This window comes from Euprymna scolopes, chromosome 12 (assembly GCF_053919585.1).
Source record: "Euprymna scolopes isolate OS-2025 chromosome 12, ASM5391958v1, whole genome shotgun sequence".
In the NCBI taxonomy this organism is placed as follows: Eukaryota; Metazoa; Mollusca; class Cephalopoda; order Sepiida; family Sepiolidae; genus Euprymna; species Euprymna scolopes.
Genome location: NC_136493.1, coordinates 11060928 through 11079262, shown reverse-complemented (window position 1 = coordinate 11079262; position 18335 = coordinate 11060928). Strand labels below are relative to the sequence as shown.

Here is an 18335-nt window from a genome sequence, read left to right as displayed (position 1 = left end):
TGAAAAAATGGAGACACAGATGTAGCGTGTTTTATAAATGAGATGATTTTCAATTTTAAAGTAATACTTGTTCAGCTTGAATGTAGATCCTACAATATTATTGTACTCGTACTATTATTATTATCCTCAAAATTTATTTTTCTCACAATGAGTTTGAAGTTCTATGCAAAATCAGTTTTTAAGCTAAGAAAAATTCAGCTCTACCAACTGAGCACTCTGGATTGGGTCAAGAAGAAAAAAAAATGCCTCTGTTTAGAATGGTTTCCATTGAACTAGGATCGATACTATATTTTGATCTTAGTCCAAAGGCTAGGCTGGCTTTTCTATTCTCAATGTTTATCTACTTCTCACAGCAGGAAGATGTGACACAAGGTTGGCAAAGTAGGATTTGAAAAGCCAGCACCCTAGAGGAGAGCACTCAGGTTTGCAAAAATTTCTTAGACAGCTGTTGCAGCATTCCATGGTAGAGGGACCTCAGATCATTAACGGTAAACTAATCCCTTTTTAAAGGGTGAGAAGGCAAAGTCTGGGAGAGTGGCCCTCCTAGAACTGCACAGGACCATAAACCTCAGTAACTAAAGAATAAGCCAACTAAACAATGACCTAGATTGATGGTTTTACTCCCCCGCCCCAAGGGAAAATTCACAGCTAAATTCCTTTCTGATTTCAATTTTTAATTTCAAAATGAATCAAGTGGTTTGTTTTCTAATAATTGTCATTGTTTCAGTTGCCAATCCTATAAAATACTTTCTTACCATCAACCTGCACATTTTACACATTTAAAAGAATATTTTATTAAAAAAAGAACCTTTTTTTTTTTTTTTTTCTGCATTAAAACAATTTTTATTTAAATAGCAATCGCCATTATACTCTGATGGTTGAAAAACTGTTGATACTGGCTTTCTTTTTCTTCCTCCTTCCCCCCATCGATTGATTCTCTCCCGTTCACCCTTCCCAAACAATGGTGACTCCTGACCAATAGCGATTGACCTTGGTTTTTCATTAACACTTCAATTCTGGCAAATAGCAAACAGGATCTTTTAACAGAAGTGTGCGTTCTATCCCAACTATCATTAATGGACCTGAGGTCATCTCGTCAGCATCAGACAAGGCCAGACTATTTGCCAAGAACTTTGCAGCTAATTCTACCTTATGCGACAATGACCATCAACTCCCCGTATTTCCTCCTATAACAGACAACACGCTATGCAACATACAAATATCTGTGTGTGAGGTCGCCAAGCTAATCAAGAACCTTGATTCCAGTAAAGCAACTGGCTCTGATGACATTCCAGTTATAGTGCTGAAAAAGCAACCAGAACTTTCCCCCATACTTACAAAACTGTTTAAGCATTGCCTTAAGGAGAAGTGCTTTCCAACACCCTGGAAAACCTCATCAGTATGCCCTGTATTTCAGAATTCAGGTGAAAAGTCATCTCCCTCTCAGTACAAACCAATAAGTCTCCTGTGTGTCATGAGTAAGTTGTTGGAATCCATATTAAATAAAGTAGTAGTCAACCACCTCAACAGAAACAACCTTCTTAGTGACATGAAATATGGTTTCAGTTCTGCAAGATCTACAGCAGATATACTAATGGTTATATCACATAGGATTAGTGAATCTCTTGACAAAGGTTTCCTTTTCATGGCAATTGCTCTTGACATATCAAAGGCCTTCGATAAGGTATGGCATAAGGGCCTACTTCACAAGATCTCCAGCTATGGTATAACTGGAAATGTTTTCTCAATCATTAAATCATTTCTCTCTGATAGGCTCATAAGAGTAGTGGTTGATGGGTAGAAATCAGAGACCCACAGTATTAATGCTGGAGTCCTCTAGGCATCCATCCTGGGCGCAACTCTCTTCCTGATCTAAATCAATGATCTTCCAAATCACATCCTTTCATCATTCATAGACATCTATGCTGATAACACATGACAGTAAACGACCAAATTCTCTTTGATTCTCTCTCCTCTGATCTTGAGCAAGTGGTACAATGGGGAAAGAGGTGGCTTGTTACTTTTAATGCATCTAAAACCAAGCTTTTATCTTTACATCATCAACGCTCTGATCCCCATCTGGCATCAATTGAAATGGATGGCTCTCGTCTTGGGGAGGCTCCATGTTTTGACAAGCTTCTGGGTTTGACCTTCACTCCTGATCTGAAATGGAACATGTACATCAAATCTGTTGCCAGAGACGCTGAGAAAATGGTGGGATCCTTCTACCCTCCAGAAGATATCTCACTACTGATGCAATTCTCTATCTGTATAAAAGCCAAGTACATCCAAGGATGGAGTACTGCTGCCACATCTGGGCAGGAGCTGCTAAAAACAGCCTATCCTGCCTTGACAGAGTACAAAATAGACTTCGTGGTTTAGTGGGGAATGCCCTTTTCTCTTCCCTGCAACTTCTCTCCCACAGAAGAGACATTGCGAACCTGTCTTTGTTTTATCGTTATTTCCATGGCATGTGCTCATCTGAGCTCCAATCCCTCGTCCCCCCTCGCCAATATTTCACGAGAAACACCCGTCAGGCTGAAACTACTGTCAATAATTTTCCCCAATCTTTATCTGTGCCTAAATCAAAACGTAGATTCAATGAACAAAGCTTCTTTCTTAGAACTGCACGCCAGTGAAACTCTCTGCCGCTACCTGCTTCCCACCTGACTACAACTTGGACGTCTTCAAGTCCAACATAAACAAATTCCTGACAAACCACCCCCTTAAGTAAGACACTCTATCTAAACCCCCAATACTAATGATTACTACAATACTATCTCATTGATTACTGTACACTCAATAACCCTTATCCCTGAGTGGCCTTCGGGCCTTGATAAGTGGTGAACCCCATGTAAAAAAAAAAAAAAAAAAAAAAAAAAATTATATATCAATGAAATCGTAAGCAGGTAACTGGTTTTGTCTTTTTTAGAGCTGGCTGATTTGAACTTTGTTAGAATGTATTTTAATTTAATACAGAAAAGTTAAATGAGGGTTTCAGCTTATTGATGTTGGATGAAAAATGGAGTTATAAACGGGTGGGAACTAGAGATTGAAGTTCAGTCCAGCATTTACCGTGGATATAAGGGATCATATGAATTGAAAGACCCCCAAAAAAGCAGCGATTAAAAGGACACTTTGTTTGGTAACACCTTGTTTTTGATCTTTGATTTCCGCTTGAGTTGAATTGTAAACAGATCAGTACGCACTTTTATAACTTATATATAGCAACTATTATGGCTGCTACATCAGGTTCGCATGTGGCGTAAACACAGACACAAAACAAGCTACGTGCATGCAGCACACAAACAACTTTGCCGTGTTGATTTGACATCTGCCATGACACACATCTAGGTCACTTCCTTTTGACCTTTTTCTTCCGTTTCTTCTTTCTTTCTCTTTTCACCTCGACATGACCAACAAATGCATGCGACATGCGTCACTACAAGAAGTACACGCAAAATGATTTGAACGAATTATACTTCATATATACAAGTTCAAACTTATCGAGGTAAGACATTGCCTAATTATAAACATGAACACTGAACAAGCATGAATTATCTCGCAACAATATTAAAGAACATTTCAGAACTATGCCTGATCACACATGTACACACACACACTTATGTTTTTTCCATTGTTCATAAGAAATGTTCTACATATATTCTACATGTATGTTGTAAATTGTCAAGAACATCTAAGTTTTTGATTGGGTTATTGGTTTTGTAAAATATAACTCTAAGCGACATGAATTAATTACACTTTTACAAAAGACCTTGTTTAATTTTGAAAAACCCACCAATTAATGAAGCTGTGTTCAATAACATTGACAATGAAGACAATGCCATTCCAGGTGTGTAGGGATTATCGAAATATCCGAAACGTCAATATGTCCGATGAAATTGTACTCCATAAGGTCAAAAAGTGTCATCAATATTATCCGATGAATGATTGAAATATTACGAAATCTAAAAATGAAACTCTATAAATATGAAAATATTCAGATTATATTGTGCTCGTAATTCATAATCGGTTTAATAAATTTATTAGCCATTGAAAAATCCATTTCCAAACAAGTAAAAAAATATTTCAAATATAAAAAGTTTAATGAAAATATTCAAAATCAGAATTCTAATTATTCACACGTGAATAGCAGATTCTTCCTTAAGCTTTACGGATTACTATTTCAATAATTAATTGATTGACTTACTCAGTAATTAATTATTAATTGATTTTTTTTTGTCTGTTAATCTATTAAAACTTCCTTTTAGTTTTACAAAAAATATTATCTTTGTTTTTTGTATTCTTTTTGTCAGCCGTTTTCACCAAAGGATGGTTGATAAAGAAGAGTGGAATATTATGAACCTTCAACTCTACTCTTACTTACTAGAGTCATGGCAGCTAATCACTTGATATCAAAGTTCTGAATTTTTGAGATGAAGGCTGATTGTTTATATTGTATTAATCGGACTATTGTTCTCATCTTGAGTGTTATTTGTGCAACATTCTGGTCGGTTTTGCCTTCAACCGTCTTTAAGAATGTTGGTTGTTGTTTGAAAAAGAAAGAAAAGTTATTGGCTCTGTAGAGATTTTCATATTCTTGGAGTTTGTGTCTGTTTTATGGCTGTGGCTTCATATGCGTGGACAAATTGATTGACACAGGGGAGGCAACTCTAATAAAAATCAACAGGGGATTATCTCCCTTCCATCGCCAAAAGTTTAAGGGTGTACAAATTTTGTTTTTCCTACAATTAGAGGATCCCAAGTGCTATTAAAATGTAGGCTTAGTCTGCTTAGTAATTTTTATTTTTTTAGCATATGTGCTGGTCTTTGAGTTGCCTGACTCTCCATCTTGCATCCATGTCAATTATTTTGACCTCATTCTACAAAGGGAAGTGTGTTTCTTCCCATATGTGATCAGCTAGTCCCGACTTTTCAACCCCCTCCTATCACTGAGAGGGGGGAGTAATGTTTTTTTATATTATCAGCCTTTATTGATGCTGACATTTCTCTTCATCATCACTAGTTTTTTTTCTAACTGATCTGACCCCTCATTTTGTTTTGATCTCAGATGTCAGCCACCCTTGATTCAATCCTGAGAATGATTCTGCTTTGAAGATTTGAGTCATCATGACATGCACTCAATGTGATCTTTGTCAAACTCCATGCTAGCTGACCTAATCACCATTAACTAATATGTAAGGGATGGGTGTAGTAAGCAGTTGTTCATATAGTTATATTTGTGTATAAGTGAACATCTTTTTTAAGTAGTTCTAGTGATAAGAAAAACTATTTTTATCATCTAGTTTTGTATTTGTTTTTGAAATCTTTTAATCAATATTGTTTTTTGTTTTTTTTCTCAGAATGATGTCAGTGAGAAGGATCAAAGATGGGGCTCAAAAACTGTTGCTGGATCAGGTCACATGGCGTCACTTGAGTAAGTACCTTTTTTTTTTATCTTCATCAATTGCTAACATTTTGATGATGAGAATTATTTTTATAGATTAGCATTCTCAATTTTGTTTCTTATGTCGCAATGTTTCAGTCATTCTTTTTTTTTTATCTTTCTCAATTTTTGGTAGATATTTTTCCAATCTATTGTTTTTGCGCTTACCCACGAAGTAAGTAACCATTTTAAATTAAATTTATTTAATAAAGCAGTCTCTCACTCTATAGTATAATCTACGTATTAATACGATAGCGTGTGTTATTTATTTTCTGTGTCACGCTTACATCCGAGTCGTTTAATTGTTATCGACTTCATTTCTTGTAATAAATAATTTTACTTAGAATTCTTCACAAGTTTTGGTTTCGAATATAGCTGAAGGAACTCATATAATATATATATATATATATATATATATATATATATATATACACATATATACACATATATACACAGGGTGTCCCAAAAGAAACTGAAGGATCTGAAATTTGAATTCAACCGAAAGTACCACTCTACGATAAACATCTGCTCTTCAGTGGTGTAACGACTCATGATGACTTTGTAGAGTTACTCTAGATGCTCTGAAATCTTTTTTTTGCTGGTTTTCTGCTTCTGTTGTTCCATCTTATATTTGATCAATTCACCTTCTTTTGAGACCCCATATATATATATATATATATATAATATGTATTTTTTCATAAGTTTTGATTTCAGTTTCAATTTAAGCTGATGCATCCAAGGCATATGGATATATTTTTTTATTTTTTAAATCACAACTTTATAACATATAAAAATCGATAGAACATTAACTCTATCATAATATATATGAAATCAGTAAGAATTAAAATATATTTAAGCGTACTTTATGACCAGTTTATGCTGGGCGTCCTTGCTAGCTTAGATAAATACTTTTGCAGTTTTAACAAAAGAGCTACAATAATATCAAAGCATTTCCATTTATGCTGAATATGCACAGAATGCCAACAATGTTACATATGAATGAGTCCCCCTGTGGAATTTCCACAGGTCCTGCTAGTATATATAAGAAAATTTGATAATGAACAGAAAAGTTGAATAAATTACAATATTTCACCAATGAATTATAATAAAGAAGATAACTGCAACAGTCATCATGTAGGGCTATGAAGAAAAAAATGTGAGCAGTAATGCTGTGTATAATCCATCAGGGATTGAACCCAGAGTGTTCAGGTTACAAGATGAAATCTTTTGTGTGTGTGATAAGGTTTTGCATCAGTAAATTTTTGTTGAGTAGCAACTTTCTTGCTAGAAAGTGTAAAAATAAGTTGAAGTGTTATATAATGCATAATATAACAAAACAAAGAAGAAAACCTTTGCTCCCAAGAAAGAGTATCTAATTTTTTTTTTTTTTTTTTGCCACGTGTCGCTATCTTTTGTCAATTTTGCTTTGCCACACATTTGCCGACATTCAATAGTCTACGTTTCTATAATCTACTTTGTAATAACAGCGACCATCAGTAGTAGTAGCATCATTGTCATTGTGTATGCTACATGTTACATCATCATTGTATATTCTACACATTACACCATCATTGTGTATGCTACGCGTTACACCGCCATTGCATATGCTGCGCGTTACAGTGTCATTACATGTGCTGCGTGTTACGCTGTCATTGCGTGTTCTGCGCATTACGCTATCATGGCATATGCTGCACGTTATGCTGTGATGGCATATGCTGCACGTTACGGCATCATTACATGTGCTGCGTGTTACGTCATCATTGCGTATGCTGCGCACTATGCCGTCATTGCGTGTTATGAGCGGTCATTGCGTGTGCTGCGTGTTACGCTGTCATTGTGTGTTCTGCACGTTACGCGGTCATTGCATGTGCTGGGTGTTACATGGTCATTGCGTATGCTGCACACTATGCAGTCATTGCGTGTGCTGCGCGTTACGCGGTCATTGCGTGTGCTGCGCATTACGTGGCCATTGCGTGTGCTGCGCATTACGCGGCCATTGCGTGTGCTGCGCGTTACGCGGTCATTGCGTGTTCTGTGCGTTATGCGGTCATTGCGTGTTCTGCGCGTTATGCGGTCATTGCGTGTGCTGGGCGTTACGCGGTCATTGCGTGTGCTGGGCGTTACGCGGTCATTGCGTGTGCTGGGCGTTACGCGGTCATTGCGTGTGCTGGGCGTTACGCGGTCATTGCGTGTGCTGGGCGTTACGCGGTCAATGCGTGTGCTGGGCGTTACGCGGTCATTGCGTGTGCTGGGCGTTACGCGGTCATTGCGTGTGCTGCGCGTTACGCGGTCATTGCATAGGCTACACATGACATTGTTATAGGTGTAGCATCATTGTATGTGTTACTTGCTTATGATACCTGTTACATCTGTGGATATTGTGTACGTTACATCACTGTATATCACTGTGTGTGCAGTGCGTTACATCACTGTATGTACTGCATGTTACCTTGTTATACTTGGATACATTATCTGTTATGTCATTGCAGTTGCATACACGAATCGTTGTTTCATTATGTGCACTTAAAATATTTCTCTACTTTTTTATTACAGTTTTTGTTATTTGCTCCAATTTTCTTTGGTTTTTATAAGTTGCTTCACACTTTGTTTTGTTAGCATGAAAACCCTACGCGAGAATGTAGCAAAAGATCATACCAATTTAAAGAACAAAGAATTTGAACAGGGGCCAAAGGCATCTTATGGTTATGGAGGAAAATTTGGTGTCCAGAAAGACCGTATGGATAAGGCAAGTATATTTTCGGGGTTAATGTGAAAATTAGTTTTTAGTTTTATATTAATGAGTTTTATCATTGACTAGAACCACAATGATCTTGTTTAACAATTTTATATTTTTATGTTAGTGTCGTTCTCTAATCGTAAGGACATACTGTAGGAATGTGAGTACTTTCTCATTTGATAGTTCAGTTCTGATGATGGCAGTCTTGCTTTATCTGTTTTGCTACCAGTAAAATTGCTCATTTCTTATAACCTTAGCCATATTGAGCACATGTATATTTGTTTATTCCTAATTCACTCAACAATACATAAAAAATAATCCCCTGTTGCAATTTATTTATTTTTAAATATTTTAAAAAGTATCCTAATAAAAGGGAAATAACTCTTGCCAGTCCTCGTGAAATTTAAAAGTTTACTATTGGTACTTATTTGCATATTTCAAGATTTTCATAAAGGATGAAATTTTTTCTGTTTTTTATTATTTCTGAAAGAAATTCTCTTAAAATGTCTGCCTTTAATGATAATTCAAATAATTTGTTTGATAGCAATATTATTTTTTATTGCAAATTAAAAATCGATTCTTCTCCAGAATTTTCTCTATAATAAAAAAAATAAAAATATAGATGATGTACATACTTGTGATGGAATAAAAATGTCATATTCCTAAAATCACATAAATTAAGTATTTTTTTTAACTAAAAAAATTAAATTTTACACAGAAGCAAAGATGAAGTGTCTTGCTCTGCCATCTTGAATAAACAAAGGGAGATAAATCCTATTTTAAATCGGAATTCATTAAGATGAGTATTATTTATTAATTTTATTTATTGCAGACTATTATCCTCATCTTTTCTTAGTTGTTTCACAATGTTTCGGTCAACTATTCCTCTGGCCTTCGTCAGGTGGTAACTGCGACGGATAGGAACTCTGAATCTCCTGACTTCATCCACTGCAATTACTGCCTTCCATAGTTGCTGTCGTCTCACCATGTTTTGGCCAAGTAAGCCTCTGGCCGGCTTTGGGTAGGATTGAAACAGTTATCTTCAGACAATTCTCACCTGGAGATAATTCAATTCAAACTTCCGAGATTTTTTTGTTTAGTTTTTAATATAGGGGAATTCCAGTCATACTATCCAATATACTATATATATAATATTTTGTTTAGTTTTTAATATCCAATTTCATAACCATATACTATATATATATATATATATATATATATATATATATATAGGGGAATTCCAGCCATACTATCCAATTTCATAACAATTTGTTTAAAAGTAATGAACATTTAAATGATAAAAATCAATTGTTTTTTTTTGTAATTGCAAGCAAGACTGTGACTGGACTTTGAAAAATGTTCAGTAGAATACTATGAGTTGTTGTGTAGAAGAATCTAAAGTTTTGGTTCTTATTTATAATTTAACTTAATAAAAAAAAAAATCCACCAAAATACTGAAAATGCAAGCAAATCTTTATGATGTACATGCCCATCACAGAATGGGTAGAAAATGTGCAAAGATTGTGACTATGATGGAACTTACTGAAATGAGTGTTAGAGCAATTTGTGAAGTTTTAAATGTAAGAAAATCTTTGGTGGCAAGGATTATCAATAAATAAAATTAAATCGGGCTATGTTGATAGATTTCTTTGTGAAGGATCCAAAGAAAACTAGTGTTGACTTGTAGCGTGACCTGGCAGCTGCAGATGTGATTGTTCACGATTCTACTGTCAGGTGATGGTTTCTCAAATTTAGAAGAAAAGCCTACAAATCTCTGCGTAAACTACTTTTGACGCGTGCAATGAAGACAAAAAGATTTTGATGGGCATAAGAATTGAAGTGTAGATATGTGGAGAAAAGTTATATTTTTACAGATGAGTTGCATATTGAAATCCATAGTCATAGGCCCATGTTTGTGAGAAGGTCCAAAGGTGAACCTGTCCGAGCTGGACATGTTCAACAAGCACCAAAACGTCTTTCTAAAAAGATGTCTTTGTGATACGTTTAGTGTATTTGGTCCTGTGCGTTTGATACCTGTTATAGGAACCATGAATTGCGAAAGATATAAGAACATATTAGAGATTCATTTGTTTCCTATTCTTCAAAGTCAGTTTCCAAACAGTGATCGAGTATTTCAGGAGAATTTGACATGTCATACATCAAAGAAAATGCAAAAATTCTTTGAAGAAGCCACGATTAATGTCCTTGTCTTTGAGTGGCCTGACAATTCTCCTGAGTTTAATTTTATAGAGAATCTATGGACAATAGTTAAAGCTAAACTCAAAAAATATGACTATTCAACAATGAAGAAGTAGTAAATTAGGTTTGGTATTATGATGACGATTTAAATAAAATGTGTCTTAAACTAATGACTGGTTGATTCAATGCCAGATGGTGTTAAAATGGTCATAAATACAAAGGGCAAACATGTTAACTAGTTTGTAATGTTTTTTGATTGGCAATTATTTTTCAATAATATAATAGATTTCTCTGAAACATTGCTGCATTTTTTACTTGTTCCAATTAATTTGCACGGTACTGTGCAACTGATGTCTGCAGAATGTGTCGGAATCTGTTTTTTGTTGTGAGTTGTTTTTTGTTTTGTATTTTTATACTTGTCACTGTGTTTGGCTCGTTCGGCAGTCGCCAATCTGAAAAACGACGACACAGCTAGAATAGATGTTAAAAAAAGAAAACCATAACACACAACAGCATGGGGTCGATGATTGTTGAGTTGGTTTCACACATGCAAACATGTTGATATGGTTCACTACTTTATTAAAACAGTTTAGAAAAGCGAAAGTGGTAGTGAACAGCTGTTTTAAAAAATTTTCCAGGGACAGTGGGGGAAGCATACTGTACCCCTCCTCCAACGACGTCATAAATGCAAGATGCTGGTGGACACAATACACTCCGAACTCCAGGTTAAAAGAGGGTAAATAAATTGAAACATGGAAGTCACTTTATTCACATCCGGCAATGACATGGTTGTGAAAATGTAGATGACTTGCGCTCTCACTCTGTTACATTATCAAACATCCACTTGCGATCATTTAAATCCTATTTTAAAGTTCCATATCTATATCTTATTTTAAATATTGTTTTAGTTTTCGTTTTACACCTGCATCTGTAAATCTTTTTTCTATGTTTTTTATTTATTTTTTTAACCAGGGTGCTGTTGGACATGAACACCAAGAGAAATTAAGTGTACACGACAGTCAAAAAGATTTTGCGAAAGGATTTGGTGGCAAATATGGAATTCAGCAAGATCGTCAGGATAAAGTAAGATTTTAAATCTCGTTTTTTTAATGGACGTGAAAGATCATATGAACGAGTCAGATTCAACCTTCTGTTGGATCTTTTATATCCTGCACTCATATACTATTGGCAAGAGTTGACTCCTCCTCACCTTTAACAAGATTGCCCATGACAAGTTAGAGGAACTACTACTGATATTAATGTGATAATTAGTAATACGTATGATTATACTATATTGTAATAATTGGAATGCAGATCTTCATCTCTTTTGGAATTTAAGACTGAGTTTGTTTTGATGGTTTATGGTTTATGAAAAGAGGTAATTTTGTAAAATAAACATTTGGCTTTGTATACAAAATATGTCAAACAAATTTTTAATATTACAATCAGCGTATCAAAAAAAAATTGACTGCAGAGCAGACATTAACATCGAGTATTGAGGATGCCTTGGGATTTGCTTCTCTAGTGGGACTCTGACAGGAGTTCACTTTTTATAAAGAAATGAATGTGAGTATAAGACATATCAGCAATAAAAGTAAATTCATTTTTTTAATTTGTGATCAAACCTGTGAAAAAACAAAATGCAAATTGAAATAAAACGAGCATTGATTTTACACTTTGTGTGATGTGATATTTTGACGAGTTACAAAAAATAATGACTACATGGCACATAACCATAAGAAATAACTATTTGATGAATGTTACTGACTTTCCTATGTGGTGCCCATGACTTTAAACACCTCCTTTTCCAATGCAAAAGTAAAATTAACCATTTTGTCACCAAAGGATTACTGTTTCTATTGAGTTTAAATAGCCTTAAAAAAAAAAAAATCAATATGCTGCAATACAGATAAAATGGTACTCTTGCAGAATTTGACTCGGATCCTCGGGATTTTCTGTTAATTATGGTTCAGGCTCGACCGGAAATCACCGGATTAAGCTGAGCAAAGTAACAGATGCAGACGAATTTCAAAACAAACAAACCAGGAAAAAAAAAAGTACAATAAATAAAAAATAATGAAAACTAAATTTACTGATAAATATATTTATTTTTTTCAAAAATAAGTTGCATTTTGTATTGTTTATTTACTTTCATTATTTTAAATTAAAAAAAAAAGAAAAGATTAATTTATTTTTAACCATAAATTGTTAGGTGAAAGTAATTATTTTTTTTTTTTTTTTCAAAGAAACTTAAATTTTTTTAGTTTTTTAGTAAACGTTTTTTTTTTTTTTTTTTGTAAGCAGAAGTTGTTTTTCATAAAAAATGCTGAATGATTTTATGAAAACCGTAACTTGTTAGATGAAAGTACAGCAAAGTTTTTTTCCAGAAAATTTTCAAATTATTTTTCGTCAGCAAATGTTAAAAAATTAACAAAAAATATCCCCCATCATCTAAAAAATAATTTAATAAATTACATTTTTTATATAAAAAACAAAACAAAAAAAATGTTGATTTTTTAGTGTTTCAGCATTTGAACAATACTTGGCTTAATCTGGTGATTGCTGGTTGAGCTCGAGCCATAATTGATGGAAAATCCTGAAGATTTGAAACTATATAATGATGAAATAGCAGTTATAGAAGAATATAAATTTTTTGGCATAGCATTTGACAAGAAACTTTTATACCAAAGATCCAAAAGCTTTGGACAAAATGCAATCAGGGTCAACTACTATTAAGTTTTTTTTGTAAGCAGTTGTTTTTTATAAGAAAAGATGAATGATTTTATGAAAACCGTAAATTGTTAGGTGAAAGTACAGAAAAGTTTTTTCTTCAAGAAAATTTACAAATTATTTTTCAATAGATGCTAAAAAATATACAGAAAAAGTACCCCCCATCACCTCAAAATTAATTTTTAGAATTACATTTTTTATACAAAACACAAAAAAAAAATGTTGATTTTTGTGTTTCAACATTTGAACAATGCTTGGCTTAATCTGGTGATTGCCGGTTGAGCCCGAGCCATAATTGACAGAAAATCCTGAGGATCTGGGTCAAATTCTGTAAGAGTACTGATAAAACCAAAATTTTATTTCATTTAATAGAGGATTTCTCCTTTCGTTGTTCCAGATATCTTTGCACAGTTCATGCAATAAACGGAAGGCCACATCATGATAACCTATACATGCAACTGGGGACTGCGAGTGAACTTGATATTCCCATGAAACTTCCTTCTTTGGGGGAAGCTGGTTCAACATGCCTAGGGTCAATGATACTGGCATAATAAACAATTATGATAAGCTAACACAAGTTGAATGTTGTTGAATTATTCTGCTACCTTGGGGACAGTAAATCTCCAGGAGGCACCTGTGAGGCATGCACAATCTATTGGTGCAGAGTTGCGTGGGGCAAGACTAAGGAGAGTCTTCGACTCCTGACCAATAAGGGCATACCCTTACATACAGTGGTGTTCTGTAACTGCATCCTCAATGCAAAGTTGCATGTCAGCAAGTGCTGGCCTCTCAGAGTCCAGGACAGGTAATGACTTTTGCATAGTGAGTGAGCCATGCTTTGTTGGATATGCTATACCAACGTGACAAAGGATGCCAGTAAGTCTGTCCTTTGTCTAATATTCCAAATCCCACCTCTGGATGTAGTACTATGTGAGAAGCATCTCTGCTGGTTTGGTCGTGTTAAATGCACCAGTGGATGGGTAGATGTAGCCTGTGTCATGGAAGTTGGTGGCTTGTCTGGCATTGGCTACCCATGCATGACCTATCAAGAAAAACTTAAAAGCTTGGCAGGGGAGGGGGCGGATACCATGGATCGAACTAAATGACAAACGGATGTTCAAGAAGCTGCAAAAAAGAACCACCATGCAGGCCATAGAAACTTGTCTGAAGAAAAAAACAACCAGGAAAACCTGGCAATGTTGGCAATTGAGTGTCTTCCTACCTCTTGACTATAATGATATTTTTTGTTACATTTACATTAAGTTGCTAAATTTAGTCTTGAATGCCCCTCAGGACACACTCTGCAATTTTTGGTAATTGGTAATGTCTGAGATTGTGCTGCAGACATTTTTTTTTTTTACTCATGTTTCACTCTTCCAAAGCATATTGCTACTTGGACATAAGAGGCTACTATTTGGGACCATGTCTAGGAAAGATTAACAAGATATTTGTTTATGTTACATTTAAACTTCTGCATATCAGTACAGCAGGAAGGAAATTCCAAAGTCTAGCTGTTTGAGGGAAGAAACTATTAGAATAGAAAACTTTCTGGCATTTAGGGATAACAACAGTGAAGAGATGAGATCTTATTGCTAAGTGGGTTTGTCGGGAATATGGACGTTGAGGGGGTACAAGTGAAACGAGTTCATCAGAACACATTCCATTAAAATATTTGTAAAACAGGCACAGTGATGCAACATTGTAGCGATGGGACAGGGTCTGGAGCTTAGTTGATAAAGTGGGACCGATTAGATTGACAACTCTTTTTTGGACTTTATCTAAGAAGGAGAGATTAATGGTAGATGCACCAGCCCAGATGTGGCAACAATACTCCATGCATGGACGAATGGTGGCCTTGTAGAGGTACAAGATACTCTTGGGTGTGAGTAGTCTTCTAGCTCGATAGAGAGAACCCACCTTCTTTGCAGCAGCCTTTGCAATGTCCTATTTGTTCCAGTTCATATTGCCCACAAATGTTAGACCGATAAGTTTGAAGGTAGAATTCTCAGGTAGGGTGCTATTTGTCATAGATATAAGGGGTTGGAGAGGCGTTTTGTAATTGTTAAAGAAGTGCAGCTTAGTTTTACTAGCATTAAATGTTACCATCCATTTACGACCGCATTCCGTTATAGTCTATTATTTATTATTGTTTACTGACAGTTCAATTTTATAAAATTTCTATAATTTTATACTCATCTAAGTACTCTTGGTAATTTAGTTTCAGAATATATGAGTTTGGATATTTATCTTCAACTTTCTAAGAAGTTTGTGAACAAATACATTTATAAAGAACTACAATTTTATATAAATTGACTTAATGTTTTTGGATCTAAAATGACATATTGAAGTTTTTTACATTTCATGATGAAAATAAACATTTTTAATACAAGTTACTGGATATAACCTTAAAAGGATATAACCTTAAAAGACATCCAGTGGTGAAACCCATTTGGGGTTTGTGAGTTTAGAGTGGTAATATCTGTTAGGGCATCTGGTGCTACCAAATCAAGCCAGTCTGAAGATACTGGCTTCTTGACCTTAGATGCACCAGTGATGTTATTGTTTTGTTCCTTTCCCTTTATAAAACTCAATCATGTTCTGCAGAGTTAAAAACCAAAACAATTTTCTTCTACAAAACAACCAAACAAAATGTCATGAATAAATATTTGAAAACCTAAAGAACTTGAAGCGTAAAACTTTTTTCACAATTGTTGGATTCGACATTAAATAACTCTGGCATCGTTGATATTCCGTAAAACAAAGACAATTCTACAAAGAACCAAACAAAACCAAACACCAAGAATAAATATTTGAAGATATAAACAACTTGAAACATACTTTTTCAAAAATTATTGTATTTATATTAAAGGTTTGATATGCCAGAAAACTAACATACCAAACTGAACACCATGAATATATATTTGAATATACAAAGAACTTTAAGCATTAACTCTGTTCCGTCTGCCTGCTTCCCACCTGACTACAACCTCGATGTCTTCAAGTCCAACGTAAACAAATTCCTGATGAATCGCCCCCTTAAGTAGACACTTTATTAAATCTCCACACTAACGTACTGTACTTACAATAACCCTTATCCCTGAGTGGCTTCCGGGCCTTGATAAGTGGTGACCACCTTGTAAAAAAAAATAAATAAATAAAAACGTTTTTTCAAAATTTATGGATTTGGCATTAACCCCCCCCCCCCCAAATGATTGATTATGTTGTTAAACAAAAACAACCAAGAATTGTCTTCTATTCCCGTTTTTACATAAAATTGCATAATTAAAATTTAAATGTCAATATTTCTAAATATATTTAAATCTATTTAGCTGAAAGTACATTTTATATAAAAAAGTTAACTTAGTAAAAAAAAAAAAAAAAATTTTGCAAAGAAATATTTTTTGTAAAAATAATTTTAAGTATAGAAAAATAATAAAAATCTGCCTCTTATACTTATTTGATATTTAGAAAGACAACATAATTTTCAAATCTATTTACAATTGTCCCTATCTGACATTGCTCGGAAGTTTTCTTTGTTTTCATTAGTAATCCATGTGACTGAAATGGATTTCTTCTAAAAAGAAAAATGTTTTGTTAACTAATGATTACTGATATATAGGTTTTACGTCCTTATGCAGGAATTGAACTCTGAATAGCATCTTCTCACGTTTGCCATTGCATTATTGGTCAAAGATTATACTGTATGCTATGGAAATGTTATTACCCAAGTAGATCAAATAACATTCAGTTGATTGAAATTTTGGTTCTTGTCTAGAATCCTACCTCCTCATATTAATACAGAAAAATCTTTGATATACGTACCTGTGAAGAAAGTAAAATATCATATTCCAAAAATCACTTAAATTGATCAAGTAGTTTTATTTTTAAATAAGAAAATCATTTTTAAACGATTTTAAGTGATTAATGGTAAATCGTAAGCATTACAAGATGGAACATGCAAGTTTGAAATATTGTCAAGTTATCTACCTTTTGTTTCTTCAAGATGGCGATGTGAGGTGGGCCCTCCTTGCTTACTCATAAAATTTTTCTTAGTTAAAATAAAACTACTTGATCAATTTATGTGAATTTTGGAATATGACATTTTTCTTCATTTATGAGTACGCACATCATATCTTTTGACAAAAAACTCTCCTTCATCCCTCACTTGAAATATTTAAGACAAAAATGTTTCAAAACCTTACAACTATTAAGGGTTAAGCTATTGTTGAGACGATTTCTAAATTTTTTCCGATTCCAATTCCAGGAAAATGTTGATTAACGATTCCAATATCAAGTATGATTCCGATTCTGATTCCCGTGGAATTGTTGTTTTGAAATATACTATTATATAATCAAAAGTTTTTTGTGTAGCGAAAAAATTTGGTACAGCGAAAAAGTGGAAATACAATTAAGGGAATTGAAAATGATTTGATTTTTTTCATTAAATTTCTTTAATTGAAGATAAAAGTCAAAACAAATATTTTAACCATGAATTAAACATGCACCATGAAATTAATAACAATCAATTTCAGGAGTTATTTTATATATTAAAAAATATAAAGAAAAAGTAAGTCATGATTAATTCAACAAAAATACAATAATATCAAATTTCAAGGGGAATAACATGTTTTGTTTATTGATTGAGATTGTCGGACTGACTTCCTCATCTTGGTTGTTATTGTCACAACGTTTCGGCCGTTTTGCCCTCCGGCCTTCATCAGATGTTTTGTATCGAACTGGGGAACCATTTGTTAGGAGTCTCGAACCCAATCCTTTATTATTATTATTATTATTATTATTACGGGGGTACCGTGTTCGGACTTCGGACTCCAGCTAGGCTCTGGGACAGTCCGGCAATCTCAATCAATGAAAACACCTCATCTCAAAAATACAGACAATTACTATGTTTTGTTTATCTTTTGATATTCATTTTTTTGTTTTATTTTCTCTTTATTTTCGATAACTCTTTAAAATTTAAATTTTTTTTTTTTTTCAGTTTCAATCGCTAACTGATTTTTATTCCACTTTCTAGAATATTCTTATTTCTAAATGAAATTTAAAAATAACTAAATCTTTGATTAAATTTTTAGCCTTTTATATTCAATCGTCTCAAATTATTCCTATTTATTTCTTTTTTAAAAATATTTTTAACAATAATATTACTTTTTAAATCTAAAATTGGTTTGGTAAATGTTACCTTACACTACGACAGAACACCGACCA

The 18335-nt window shown here is 33.9% G+C and overlaps 1 protein-coding gene across 23 annotated transcripts in view; it reads left to right on the top strand.

Annotated features, from left to right (window-relative positions):
• The window catches only part of LOC145291177 (uncharacterized), a 168440-nt gene that overhangs the window by 70205 nt on the left and 79900 nt on the right, over nucleotides 1-18335 (top strand). For all 23 annotated transcript variants that reach the window (XM_080136743.1, XM_080136738.1, XM_080136730.1 and 20 more), the window contains 3 exons: nucleotides 5364-5437; nucleotides 8063-8192; nucleotides 11355-11465. In XM_080136743.1, coding sequence (XP_079992869.1) covers nucleotides 5364-5437; nucleotides 8063-8192; nucleotides 11355-11465 — 315 coding nt within the window. The remainder of the gene's footprint in view (nucleotides 1-5363; nucleotides 5438-8062; nucleotides 8193-11354; nucleotides 11466-18335) is intronic.